The sequence below is a fragment of the Vicia villosa genome, unplaced genomic scaffold (assembly GCF_029867415.1).
Source record: "Vicia villosa cultivar HV-30 ecotype Madison, WI unplaced genomic scaffold, Vvil1.0 ctg.005894F_1_1, whole genome shotgun sequence".
NCBI classification, from domain to species: Eukaryota; Viridiplantae; Streptophyta; class Magnoliopsida; order Fabales; family Fabaceae; genus Vicia; species Vicia villosa.
Genome location: NW_026706694.1, coordinates 10993 through 25175, shown reverse-complemented (window position 1 = coordinate 25175; position 14183 = coordinate 10993). Strand labels below are relative to the sequence as shown.

The following is a 14183-nucleotide window of genomic DNA, read 5'->3' as shown; positions in this document are numbered from 1 at the left end:
AAGCTTTGTGAGGTGAATCCTTGTGAATTTTTGGAAAGATTGTGGACCATTGATAACATGAAATGAAGGGCTCCGATTGTTTCTGTTATGAAGCTTGAATATTTGGATTGGATTCAAAGCTTTGGTGTCATATGCTGAAAAAACGTGACTCCTTGCTTGTGAGAATCGTGAACTTGTGATGAGAGAAAACGTGAGTTTCCCCATGGATGGTCCCACTTGTTATCTTTTTTTCTATTATTTGACATAAGAAGCAAAAACAACAATACCAATAGTAATAAAAATAGAAATTAAACTAAAAGAATTGGTTAGTAACAAATGTAAGCTATTAAAAATTATTTGACATATTTTTTTGCAATTTTGATTAATGGTTAGTAAACATAGAATATAATCGAATAAAATGCAATGATGCAAATGAGATGGAATCGTAGGGTAAAAATTAGGGTGCAACAGCTGCCCCTATTTAAGTTTCTTCTATCGGGAGATAGGAGATACTTAAATACAAACAAAGCCCGATTTTTAGCCTAAGATGCCCCAAGAATGATATGAATGTATGAATTCTTTTTGAATGACATGGTATGAGACAGACTCGAATCTTCGTGGGGAATATAGCGCCACGAGAGATAAACTGAAAATGGAATGAGTATAAAAAAATTGATGAAAGAGATATCTGAAGAAAGGTATCACAACATCCAGGAATGGATCTGAATGAGGTGAGAAATCACAATATCCGAGAATAGATCTGAATAAAGTGAGTACCAAGATGAAGCATGGTTGTAAAGGAACCAAGATGAAACATGGTTGTAAAGGAACCAAGATGAAACAAGGTTGTAAAGGAAACCAAGATGAAACATGGTTGAAAGGGAACCAAGATAAAACATGGTTATAAAAGGAACCAAGATAAAGCAAGGTTGTAAAGGGAAACCAAGATGAAACAAGGTTGTAAGGGGAACCAAGATAAAACATGGTTGTAAAGGGAACCAAGATAAAACATGGTTGTAAAGGGAACCAAGATAAAGCATGGTTGTAAAGGGAACCAAGATAAAACATGGTCGTAAAGGGAACCAAGATAAAACATGGTCGTAAAGGGAACCAAGATAAAACATGGTTGTAAACTTTCAGAAATGGCACTGAAAGAAGAAAGAGACACATCCGGAATAAACATCGGATAAACGAGTTCTGGAATTAACATCAGACCAAAAGAGACACATCCGGAATAAACATCGGATAAAAAAAAATTCTGGAATTAACATCAGAACAAAAGAGACACATCCGAAATAAACATCGGATAAACGAGTTCTGGAAAAAACATCAGAACAAAAGAGACACATCCGGAATAAACATCGGATAAACGAGTTCTGGAAAAAACATCAGAACAAAAGAGACACATCCGGAATAAACACCGGATAAACAGAGGCAAATGGATAAATCTGTATTGAATAGATGTCAAGAAAGTTGGACTTTGATCTCAAGGTAAGAATGTTGATTGCAACAAGACCTCGGAAAGTGCAAATGAATATGAATTTGTTTCTATGCATGATATGGAATTTTTCTATGCATGATATGAATGATTAATGCAATGCATTTATTTGTGACAGCTGAGAGAAACTCCTTTGTGCGGCAGAAAGGGATATATGATTCCTCAACACATGGAACACTGCCCAAAGCTCTTCGATCACACTTGCGAACTATATTGAACTGATCCTTTGAGAGGGACCATTAAACTGCTTGGAGATTCTTTTGAAGAAGATTGCCCCAGCTTGACTGATTAATGTAGATCAACTGATCATGGCTTCAGCTTGAGTAATCTGGAATGACAACTTTATTGGGCATTTGGAAACACTTGCCCCAGCATTAGTCTTGAAAGAGATATGATAAACCAAATCTGAGAATAGCTTGCACTGAGATAAACCTTGAACAGAACCTTGAAGTGAAATGCCCCTGATGAGATCACGGACCAATTTCTCAACTATTTGAAATTCCTTGATGAGGAATGCTGTTTAGAAGCAAAAATGTTTGTTTAAGACTGGTAATCCAAATGCAAAGAACATGCAAGTTTTTGAAATCAACAGAAATGGAATTGTAAAGCAAAGAGAAAGACGAAGAAACATGGCATTTGAAATGAAAGGTAAAGCAACTAGATCAATACAAATGATTGGCACCACTTTTGGAGTCAGGTTAACGCAACCTTGCTGTAGTACGCTTTCAAAATAAACCTGGCTTCAATTAGGACTTTTGAAGGTTGTAACTTGGCCTGGTTCACGGTTTCAGAAACAAAGGATATAAGGCTCAAAATTTATTTGTACCCACCCCTTCTTCATGATGAACTTCCATCCTACATTCAGTTAATTCAACCTATGCATTCAGGTTTCAAGAGAACTTGGAATTGCAGCACTTTTTTTACAATAATGATTCAGAAGCCGAGGAATATACTTTGAGATGGCAGTCACTTCTTTTTTACAACATTTTGTTGTTTCGGAATTTATTGACTTCTTTTTTTTCTTTTGATTTCCCTAACTTTTGCCTGATCTGTTTTATTTGAGATTACAGTCAGCGGAATGTCCCAATTTTTTTTTGCCTAAGTCTCCTTCATAGGTTTTGACTTAGCGGGCTTTTCTTGAACCTCTTTTTTTATTCTTTTTTTTTTAAAGATAGTGACTTCCTGCTTAACAATTGCGGAAAACCATCATCATCACTTTGACTTGAGGACATCTTCGACACTTCTTTGATGTGAGCGTGAAGGAAAGCTTGAGATTGCAATCTTTATTGAAAGGCATCTTGAATGAAACTCTTGTATTGAATGCACAAATGAATAAACTGAAAAACTACCAATCCCCAGGTTAAAAAATGCGGGTTTTTTCGTTCAGAAAGAAACTCCAACTTCGAAAGCTCAGAGGGGTTGACAAGGGATTAACTTCCTTATTTCTCCAGTGTTTGGGAATTGAAACAAGGCTTGTACATCATCAGCAAAGTTTTATTCAAAAGCACACTAACAACAATTATGGGTATCTTGTTTTTATCATCCTCCCTCAAATCTTTGCATAAGCAACAGGGTAGAGAAAACAAATAAAAGAAACATATTTTTGTTTTTTTTGAAAGAAATAAAGCAGTAAATGAAAAGAATTGAATCAAAACATGCAATGCTCATTTCATTTAAAATTAACAGTAAGAAACAAACAAGTTTGAAATTAAACAAACATTACAATTGAAAGAAATGCAAACAGTAAAGAAACATGGCCTAGTGACTAATCAGCAACAAGGATGAGCTGTCCTGTCTGAAACACTTGGCTTTTGGAGATAAATCTGACTTTGACCGAAGCTTCACTTGTCATGCCTGATTTTGAACCATCAATCTCAATTCTAACTTCTAAATTGTGCTTCTCTTGGTTTTCCATTCTCAATCTGTCGGCAGCTATAGTTCCGTAGCGGTGTTGAGGAAACAGCTTGACGATCAACAACTAACTGGGAGAAAGAACAACTGGAAATGAGATCTCGGGCAACCTGGAAAAATGTGAGAACTATGCAATGACATGCAATGCAAGATGTAATGCCAGATGCAAACAAGTAACCAGCAGAACCATAGTAACCAATAGAATCAGAACCCAGTCACCATCAAACAGAAATGGAACAACTCGAACGAGAACCATAGTCACCAACAATGTACCTGTAAAAATGATTGATTCCCGCCCCACTCACAGGTGAATCTAAGCCAGGGTAGGTCAAAAAGCCAACAGAGGATCGAACGTAGGCGCCATCATACGATGTTGCCTCGTTCCACCAAGCTCTGCCCGTGGATACGTGATCAGATCAATCAGGCATACGCCTTCTGTCCGTCACGGGCACTCTAGTCCTAGTTCCTATGGTATCACTCATAGCCTGTGTATTGGGCCTTTTACCTCAGTAACATCCCACCCACAAAAAAAAAACAGCAGATCCAGAACAGTATATATACAGAACAACAGATAACCAGAATATAACAGCAAATAAAGCAATATATACAAATAAAGCAATATATACAAATATACAAATAAAGCATAAAGAAAGCAAACACCCAAAGATAAAAACAAACAAGAGCTAGGACTGACACTCAGGATGGGCCTAGCAAAGGTCAATCTGTCCCCAGCAGAGTCGCCAGCTGAAACAACTGGATCGAAATCATCAAAATGAAATCAATGAAGTCGCCATCGATTGTTTATTTATCCCGAAAATGGGAAAGGAAAACATCGACTAAAACCTATAAAGAAAACAAACAACGGTCTTACGATCCAGAGAACTAGGTAAGGGTGTCGGTTACGCAAGGAGAAGGGGTTAGCACTCCTCACGTCCGTCGTACTCGACGGGATCCGCTCTTGTTAGTCTAAATCTAAGGGTGTTATCTAAAAATCTAAACCTAAAACTACAGGGAAACGCACGAAGAAAGAAGAGAAAAGAAACACGGGGAAAAGAAAGAAAATATTTACAAGATTCTGCTCGTTCAGGCCCCGCGACCTAATGCCTACGTATCCCGATTAAGGAATCAGAGCAGCCGTAGTTCGGCTCAAAACATTTTGTGTGTGTGTGATGTTAAACGTCACATTTCACTGCTGCTCGACCTTTGGAGACTCACACAATTGTTGTGGAACGGAGTTAACACGTGCATAAAAGAAAATAAAAGAAAATCGAACAAGGCATTTTAAAAGAAAAGAAAATATAAAAGATGAATATATACAAACATAAGTAGATAAAAAGGAAAATAAACAAGTTAAAATATTTGTGGTTTTTAATATAAAAATGAAAATAAAGTCTAAATTTAAAACAAAAGCATGTTTTTGTATTTTTTTTATGTATAGGAAAATAAAAACAAATAGTGAAATAACATAGAAACAAATTAAACTAAAAATCAAATCAAATAGGCTAAAAAAAAAATAAGTAACATGCGGGTGTGGATAGAAGCTGGGCGCTGGGTGCTGGCCCAAAGTTGTTAAAACCAGCAAAGACAGGAGAGGCACATTGAACCACGGGTGAGGTGTTAGACATAAAAATCAGAATGGACCAAGGGGAAACCGGTTTGGATTGCTCAACAAATAAACCCATTAACAAATGAAAAGAAAACCCTAAAGTAGCTGTTCGGCCTCACCTCTCAACTCTCTCTCACGTTAAACCATCATCTTCATCATCTCTCTCACTCTGTTTCGGTTTCTTCTCAAAACAACAACAACAAAACCAAACTCTCACGGCTCCTCTCATCAAAACTCTTACACTCTCTATCGATTCTCTCTCGGCTATCTCTCAATTTCTCAAATCTCTCGGAAAATATTCTCAGATTCGGTTTATATTTCTTATTCTCAAGGTTCACAGTCATCGAGCAATACAAAAACAACAACAAGCAGAGCAACACAAAAAACAACAACAAGCAGAGCAACACAAAAACGACAACAAGCAGATCAACAATGATACAACAAGATTTCAGCAAGCAAACAAAATCACACAGCAATCAGTTTAATCAACAATGTAAAGAGAACCTGGATTTGCAGTTTGAGGAAGATAACATCTAGAAAACCAGAGACGAGACAATAAGCTTCCTTATGCCATGAAGATGCGATTCAGATTCAATTGATGATTCGTCGGTGATGCTTGCTTCTAATAATCTGCAGGTGGAATGAAACGTGACGCAAACGCGAGTTGCGTGATTCAGTTGACGACGTGAAATTGTTGGCTCGGTTACACTTGCGATGATCACTTCGTCGTGTCCGTGTTTGTTGATGAAATAGAGATGCAGATTTGGAGATGCCGTTGCGATGCAGGTGTTGTTGTTGATGAGTTCTGATGGAGGTTTGTTATAGGTTGCAAGCTTTATGGAATTCTGTTGAAGCGTATGAAACGATGATGATGCTGATGATGGTGAATGATTATGAAGATCTGAAAGTGATTATGGTGGTGGATCGGCTGCAGAAATGGAAGGTTTGTGTATGAAAGTTTGGAGGAGAATTCTGATAGAATTTTAGCAGCATAACAGTATGATTTTCTCCTCCTCTTTTCTGTGATGTAAGAGTGTGATTATATAGAGAGTGTGGTGAGGATTGGTGCAGATTGTGTGAAGAATTTGAGAGGGAAAAATCGAGCCAAGTTAGTCACGATTTCTACATTTTTGATCAAGCTTTGTGAGGTGAATCCTTGTGAATTTTTGGAAAGATTGTGGACCATTGATAACATGAAATGAAGGGCTCCGATTGTTTCTGTTATGAAGCTTGAATATTTGGATTGGATTCAAAGCTTTGGTGTCATATGCTGAAAAAACGTGACTCCTTGCTTGTGAGAATCGTGAACTTGTGATGAGAGAAAACGTGAGTTTCCCCATGGATGGTCCCACTTGTTATCTTTTTTTCTATTATTTGACATAGGAAGCAAAAACAACAATACCAATAGTAATAAAAATAGAAATTAAACTAAAAGAATTGGTTAGTAACAAATGTAAGTGTCATACCCCAAATTTGTCCTACCCTTTAATTTCTAACTGGCTTAGGCTTCTCATTTCACCTGCATATTTCCATTAGGTCATTTAACATAACATGCATCATTAATCAATAAACTTGGAAAGGGATCGAGGTCATAGATAAGAGATATGGTTTCATATGGATTCAGGCGGACTTGTTTTAATTGGGGTTTTCTTTTGCCATGGATTAGGGTTTATTTCCCTGATCTTTTAAATCAAGAAATAAAGTTCGTGTTCCAAAGCATTTGGTGGTCAACCAATATCAGGGTTATCTCCTCAATAAAGGCTCCATGTAGATCAAAGTTTCTTCTTCTATGAGGGTCTGTTTTCAACCGGAGGGCCCATGAACCATAGATCGAGGTTCACTTCTTTGTGCTAATGCTCGTCAGCTGATTCTACGTCCCATGTTCTAACAATTATCATCATGATGGTTGTTCATCTGATTACTTGTGTGGCAAATATTTGTTTTGAGCTTCAAGCATGGATGTTAAGATGAGACATGGTGTTTTCAAGATTAGGAAGCTATTTGCGATGACTTTGACTTTTGGTCAAAGTAAGCCTTGAGAGGTTGACTTTTTGACAATTTCTTTCATTGACATCTTCGGGTTATTCTTCCAAGTGGAATTAATTCTTTGAATTGTGTGGAGGTTCATTCAAAGTTGTTTTGATTACTTAGAAGGCCTTATATGCTTCAAGTACAAGGAACATACAAAAGGAAAAGAAGGAAACCTTTCATTTCACGCTGGTTGGAACATAAGTCACTGTCATAAGCTCGTCACAATTATAAGGTTCAAGCCCCGTAGAATATAAGTTGTTACAAGTTTCAGTTGCTACAACAAAAAGAAAATTACAAAAGAAAAGCCACTTCCTAAAGCCTATTATACGGTATTCATGTGATTGAATCTTCAAGAGCCAATTCTCCTCCATTCTTCTCCTTGAACCTGCCACGGAACGACATAAAAATCAAGTCAAACAAATATCACAACCATATCCTATACATACCAATCCAATTTCCATTTTCATTCACCATTAAAACCTACTTCAAACTAACAATAATCTGTCAAAATCCCGCAAACAGTCTCCCTTTATCAAACACACAAACCACAACAAACTGTAACAATCTCCTATTACCATACAGCTCACATCAATAACACATTAACTTAACCAACACCCCCAACAGAATTTGAAGTCAATCACTAACAGTTTTGCTTATAGGACTTCTAACGGCCAATCTCCAAACATAACCTACCCTAACCACAAAACAGTTCCGGTCCAGCATCAGTAAGCCATAAACCATAAATTCACACCACATTTCAAACATTCAAACCAACACATATCCACACTAATTCCCTATCAATCTCTAACAGCTCCTTTATTTAACCATTCAAAACAGATTCATATAAAACCTACTGCCAAACCATCACCAAAAACCAACATTAACAATTTCTAACCACTAACCACTTCAGCATTCAGTATGGCAGCCCTTTGCTCATGATCACCAACATGTTGTACCTAGACCGTGTCGTCGCCCCCGCAAACCCAACTATGTCCTAACCGATCAGCTGACAGTCCTGCATAAAAAATAAAAGTTCAGCCTGCATATTCAAACACAAAGAAAATTCAGAAGCAGCCTTGCATCAGAAACCTGCATCCACTAATAATCCAGCAAAAGACTATACCATCAGCATTAAAACAGCCCCTGTTAAACCATACAGCAGCACCACACAGTCCATAACATGCCAAAAAACAGTTTTGTTAATCACATAAATTAACCCCTAATCATATATTAACCCTGCAGCAAACCCAAACTAGTAGCATACCATAGAGAAATCATAAACAAAAACTCAGTTTTGATTAACCTTGAACCTAGCCATTCACAGAACCATCAAATCTTAACAGTTTTCAAAACTAACCTCACTTTTAAACTCTCAACAAAAATTCAAATAACCTGCCACCAATTTCTCTTTACATCTCTACTTCTAACCAACCTTTATAGCCAGAGAACAAAATTTTCATAAAGGTCAGCAACTCACGCTTTCCAATCCAAACCAGGTCAAATAAACAGAATTCAGTTCTCCTCTAACCTCTCCTTACCAGAATTTCACAAGCCAATTTTTTAACCACCTTTTAACAGGCAATCCAAATAGATACACTACACCCACACTATTTCACAATTCGACTCAGAATTCACCATGTTCATAAAACATTCAGACTTGTTGCGTCTAAAACCTTTAGCATAACATCAACAAAAACTCCACTTATCGGCATTTTACTAACGGTTTAGCATTGAAGATTCAACGTAGTTACACCATACAAACTCTTTAAACTCAGACCATGATCTCATATCCGTGAGTTGCTGCCACAAAAAAATCAGCCCTGCATATGAACAAAAACCAAAGACCGGTTCAGACTAACAGAACTCCAAAGGAAATCGACAATTAAGAAGGGATTGAGAGCAAACAGCAGCATAACAGAAGTTACGATAAATCCCTAACCTCATAAAAACCAAACAACATCACTATGCTGACAGATCCATCAAACCTGCGACCAAAACAAGAGAAATTCATATTAGTCCCACATTCAAAGAATCAAAAATGTGCTGCAAACTTAGTCCCACATTCAAGAAATTGAAAAAACACTTTGCAAGCTATAATTCTGAGTCCCACATCTAAGAATTCCTAATGATTACCCAATCATTACTGTATAAAAGTCAGTGCCACCATTCAATAAACAACACCTAAGCACTATCAGCTTTCATCATTGTCTCGCTTGCAGACTTTGAAGAAAGAAGTGAAAAGCCTCAGTTCAAACACTCTCACCACCTCCCTCACACTCACTATACGCACATTTCAGAGCTGTTGAAGTTCATCATTAGGACTTCAACAAAGCTTATGCTAAACCACTCTCTCCCTCACCCGCAACACACTGCAAGAACGACGCTCACACAGAAAGCCAGAAAGAAAATAGAAGAGAAGGAACAAGAGATACTCACCAGTTCGAATTCGCCGGAAGATTCATCTTCACCGTCGCACCGGAAGCTCAGGTCACTTAATCAGGTACGTCCAACGCATCTTCTTATTCTTCTCTTAGCATTTGCATCTGATTAGAAGTTTATCCGCACCAATTGTTAGAAATTTTGGCTTGAATATCAAAATCTTTGGCCTAGGGTTCACTCTCCCCCTTTCCCGGCTCAGACGCATGAGACCGCTTCTTGAGAAATTGATCACGTATTTGGACTCGGAGCGGTGTTTTAGTTCAGATTCATGTTAAGTTGTGGTGAATACGGACGAATTGGTGGCGGCGAGGGCGGTGTTTGTCCGCCGGAAATCGCGCCGTCGTCCATTAGAAAGAGAGAAAGACGAGAGTGAAGGAATTGGGAACGACACTTCTCAACCCTATTTCCCTTTTTTCATTTTCTTTTAATTAATTTTATGACTAATTGTGCTTAATTGGGCTAACTAGTATTAAATAATCTTAACGGAGTTAAAGGAGACTAATTAGAGGCTAATTGGACTAATTCTGGAAATAATTTCTGCTGGATCATCAATATTCTATGGGTCGAATTCAGGTCTCACCCCCCTTTGGCCCATGACACTGCACTTTTTTGACAAACAAATCTACAATAAAAACCCCTTGGGCCTCATTCTGACCAGGCCTGGGCACCCTAAGTATCACACCCCATAATTCATTCCCAACCCCCTGGTTATCCATGTTTTTTTAGTTAGTTTTGTACTTAGTTTCTTTTCATCCTTTTGTTAGAGTTTTAGGTGATAAAAATGATATAGAAAACAATAGAAATATTAGTTTTAGGATTAATAGATTTAGATTTTTTGCTTGAATTAGAATTCTTTTTTTCATGAAAAACTTATAAAATAGTAGTTTTTAATTCATTTTGCACTATGTTTTTGACTTGTTCTTTTTCACGCCATTTTCAATATTCTACTTACCGCTTTATTTTTCATGCTTCTTTTAAATCCTAACCTTAGGTAGAAACCATGATAATAATAAGTAGAATCCCTCATTCATATTAGGCTAGTTTTCTTAGGCTAGTTCTTTTTCTTTTCAACTTTAATCCATTTAAAAATACTTGAATAAATTCCCCATAAAAAATACCAAGAAAACTCATAAAAAATGACTAATAAATACTTTGACTAATAAAAAGGGAATGGAAGCTTGTAACTTCCCTTGCTTAAGGGATGTTCGAGTGCTTGGGGATCCCTTGCTTAAGGGTTCCATTCAAGCGTAAGTTCCCGACCTCTAAAAAACACAAACCAAAGAGTAACTCGAGTTTCCCTTGCTTAAGGGATTTCCTCGAAACACTCAAACTCTCTCTCTCTCTTCTCTCGCTTTCTTAAGGGCACCATTATTTCCGCTCCATTTGCATCCTAGGCTGTCCCCTTGTGCAAGAGCGCGAACGTTAACGCCGCCCAACTAAAAAACACAAAAACAAACAGAAACTATGGAGCCGAACTACGGCGCTCTGATTCCTGAAAAGGATACGTAGGCATCAAGTCGCGGGGCTTGAACGAGCACACTTGTAAATAATTCCTTCTTTTCCCCGTATTTCTTTTGCATTCATTCGCATGTAGACATAGACATAGTACACACCCTTTAGATAGAAACAAACATAGGTGGATACCATCGAGTACGATGGGCGCGAGGGGTGCTAGTACCTTCCCCTCGCGTAACCGACTCCCGTACCTTGATTCTCTGGTTGCAAGACCCTGTTCTTATCCTTTCCTAGGTTTTCTGATATTCCTTTACCTTATGGGATAAATATATTAGTGGCGACTCTGTTCATTTTTCGCGAGCGTGCGACAGCTGGCGACTCTGCTGGGGATACCTAAGCAAGTCGATCCTAGCCTTTGTTTGTTTTATTTTATTGGGTGTTTATTTGTTTTATGTCTATATCTTGTATGTATGTTTGCATGTTTTATTTTCTGCTTGCACATCATGTTTATTTCTGTTGGCACATCATGCATATGGATTATATTCTGTGTTCCTTGGGGTCTTCTGTTCTGTTTTGCAGGTGGGGGGTTTGTATGAGGTAAAAGGCCCACTACCCAGGCCAAGTGACACCTAGGATTAGCGTGGATGCTCATGTTGACTACCGTAGCGCTTGCTATGGATGAGTTCAATATGGGGTACCACAGCTGGGCGAGGTTCTTTCATGGAACACTGTGTCTGGCACGCTTGTTGCCTCAAACACTTTGTACCCCATGGGAACTGTAGACCCTGGTGACCATTAGGGACCACCTGTCCGTGTCTAGAATTCATACCCGTGAGTTTGGGGAGGGACAGGATACTAGCCTTCATCATACCCGGATTTTCACATTGCAATCTGAAGCCGAAACTTTGAACTTGTCATACCCAGTGTTACTCAGATATTCAGAATTGCGAGAGGCACTCAGTCTCTCACCACATTGCATCATGACACATCATGTTACTGCATCCACCTCACTTCATTTGAGGAGAATTCTAAAGTCCACTTCAAAAATAAGAAGAAAAGGAAAAGAAAATAAAAGGAGAATATTTTACTTCACAAAAAAGAAAAGAAAAGAAAATATGCAATTACGAATGGACTTTAGGATTCTCCCGATGAAATGCATTCCGCCATGTCATTTAACATGCATGTTTATTTATTTTCAGGAACATTTGGCTTTGTCTCCGACCAACCCATGGCTCCTCCATTGAAGACTGGTAGTCGCAACATCTCCTACACATTTCTAAATCCGAATCTGGATTCTCTCGAGTGTCTGGTTAAGAAGATCACGCCGGATGAAACAACCAGGTTCCGTGAAAAGTATGGGTATATTCTGAGTCTTCTCAAGATGCCGTTCACCAAGTACGAGCAAGAAGGAGTTCATACCTTGCTTCAGTTCTACAACCCTTCTCTCTGTTGCTTCACGTTCCCTGACTATCTTTTGGTTCCCACATTGGAAGAATATTCTCTTTTCCTTGGTGTTCCGATCAAGAAGGGAGAAGTTCCGTACTATAGCACCATGGAGGCTCCCACTTCTATTGAAATCTCCAAGGCTCTTTATTTGAGCAAGTCAGTTGTTGATGCAAATCTTTCCGAGAGAGGAAGATACCAGGGTTTTCATATGGAGTTCCTGGTCAAAAGAGGGTGTGATGCTGCTGAAGCAAAAGAATGGGACACTTTTAGGGCTATCCTGGCTCTAAGTATCTATGGTGTCCTAATGTTCCCGAACGTACCTGATTTTGTTGATATGAGTGCAATCCATTTGTTCATTCTACAGAATCCTGTTCCTACACTCTTGGGGGATGTTTATCATTCAGTTCATCAAAAGAACCGTCAAAAGAAGGGTTTGGTCAGATGTTTTACTCCTTTGCTATACCGTTGGTTCAGATCACATTTGCCTGAACGTGGAGCTTTCGTTGATAGTAGGCACACCTCTAAATGGGCTGAAAGGATTATGGGACTTAGAGCCAAAGACATTGTATGGTATAACAGATCTTTGGAAGACAAGGAGGTTATCATGAGTTGTGGAAAGTTCAATAATGTGCCCCTCATGGGTGTTAGAGGTGGGATCAATTATAATCCCGTCTTGGCTAGGAGAACTTATGGATATGCTTTCGTCAATCCTCCTGAGCAATCTGAGATAGCTGAGAACATTTTCTATCATGTGGTCACCGCCAATGGGCAGATGGCAGAAGCTGTACAAGCCTGGAAGAACATTTGTTGGAGAGACAAGAAGCATTTTGGTCAAAGGGACTGTGCGACTTATGAAGACTATACTAAGTGGGTCGAAACTGTGGCTAATACCCAAGGAATGCCTTTCCCTATTAAGGATCCTTTGTACCCTCCTGTTGGCGCACAACCCAACATTGTCTCCATGCCTCGTTATAATCAGACTGTTGAGCAGAATCGGAAATTGACTGAACAAATGGAGACGATGCAAGTTAAGATGAATACCGATAGGCAAGAGAAGCTTTCTGCCCTTCATAAGTTGAAAATGAGAGAAATAGAGCTTGAAGAGTTGTATGCCAAAGGAAGCACTTCTCAGAAGAGGCCGAGAGTGGTTGTCGATCCCAAGTCCACTAAAATTCAAGAGAGGAAGATCAAAGAGCATTACGAGGATCAGTTGGCGGAATTGACAAAGAGGCTCCAAATCCAGACTGATATAGCCAAATCAGAGAAAGCCCGTCGAAAGAAAGCAGACAAGCTCCTTCTGGAACGTCAGGCAAGGATTGAGGGGTGTTATGAAGAGATTCGCAAGTTGAAGGGTCGAGTGGAGGAAAAGGGCCAAAGTGATACTCAAGCTCAAGAGGAAGCCAGAGGTTGGGAATTGAGAAGCCGTTACTTGGAGACCATGCATTTCAGAAAGGACCTATTGATTCAAGAAGTTGTTAAAAGACCAACCCATGCTGAGACCAAAAAGCTGTTTGAAGAAATGAAGGCTTGGAGCTATAAGAACATTGGAGATAGCCCACTTCGTCATTTGGACATGGGAGATCCTGCTTAGTATTGGTTTTTGTTATAGAATCACCACCAGTCTTGTTGGATGGGGTTCTTATTTCTATTTTCTGTATTGTTGGCTCATGAGAGCAGAATATTTTGTACTTCAAACGTGGTTGTGGAATCAATGGATTATGGTTGTTTATCTTGGTTGCGCTTCGTTATTTCTCATTATCTTGTAGTGTTGGTTCGAGACAAAGCTAAAAATTCTTGAAAATAATATAACATGCACAC

At 38.7% G+C, this 14183-nt stretch overlaps 1 protein-coding gene across 1 annotated transcript; it reads left to right on the top strand.

Annotated features, from left to right (window-relative positions):
• Positions 1-12147: 12147 nt before the first annotated feature.
• On the top strand, positions 12148-13874 carry LOC131642845 (uncharacterized; the record flags this gene model as incomplete). The annotated part of the gene is made up of 2 exons (XM_058913018.1): positions 12148-13333; positions 13460-13874. Coding segments are annotated over exons 1-2 (1601 nt in total), but the record flags the coding sequence as incomplete, so codon positions are not given.
• Between the last annotated feature and the right edge of the window lie 309 nt (positions 13875-14183).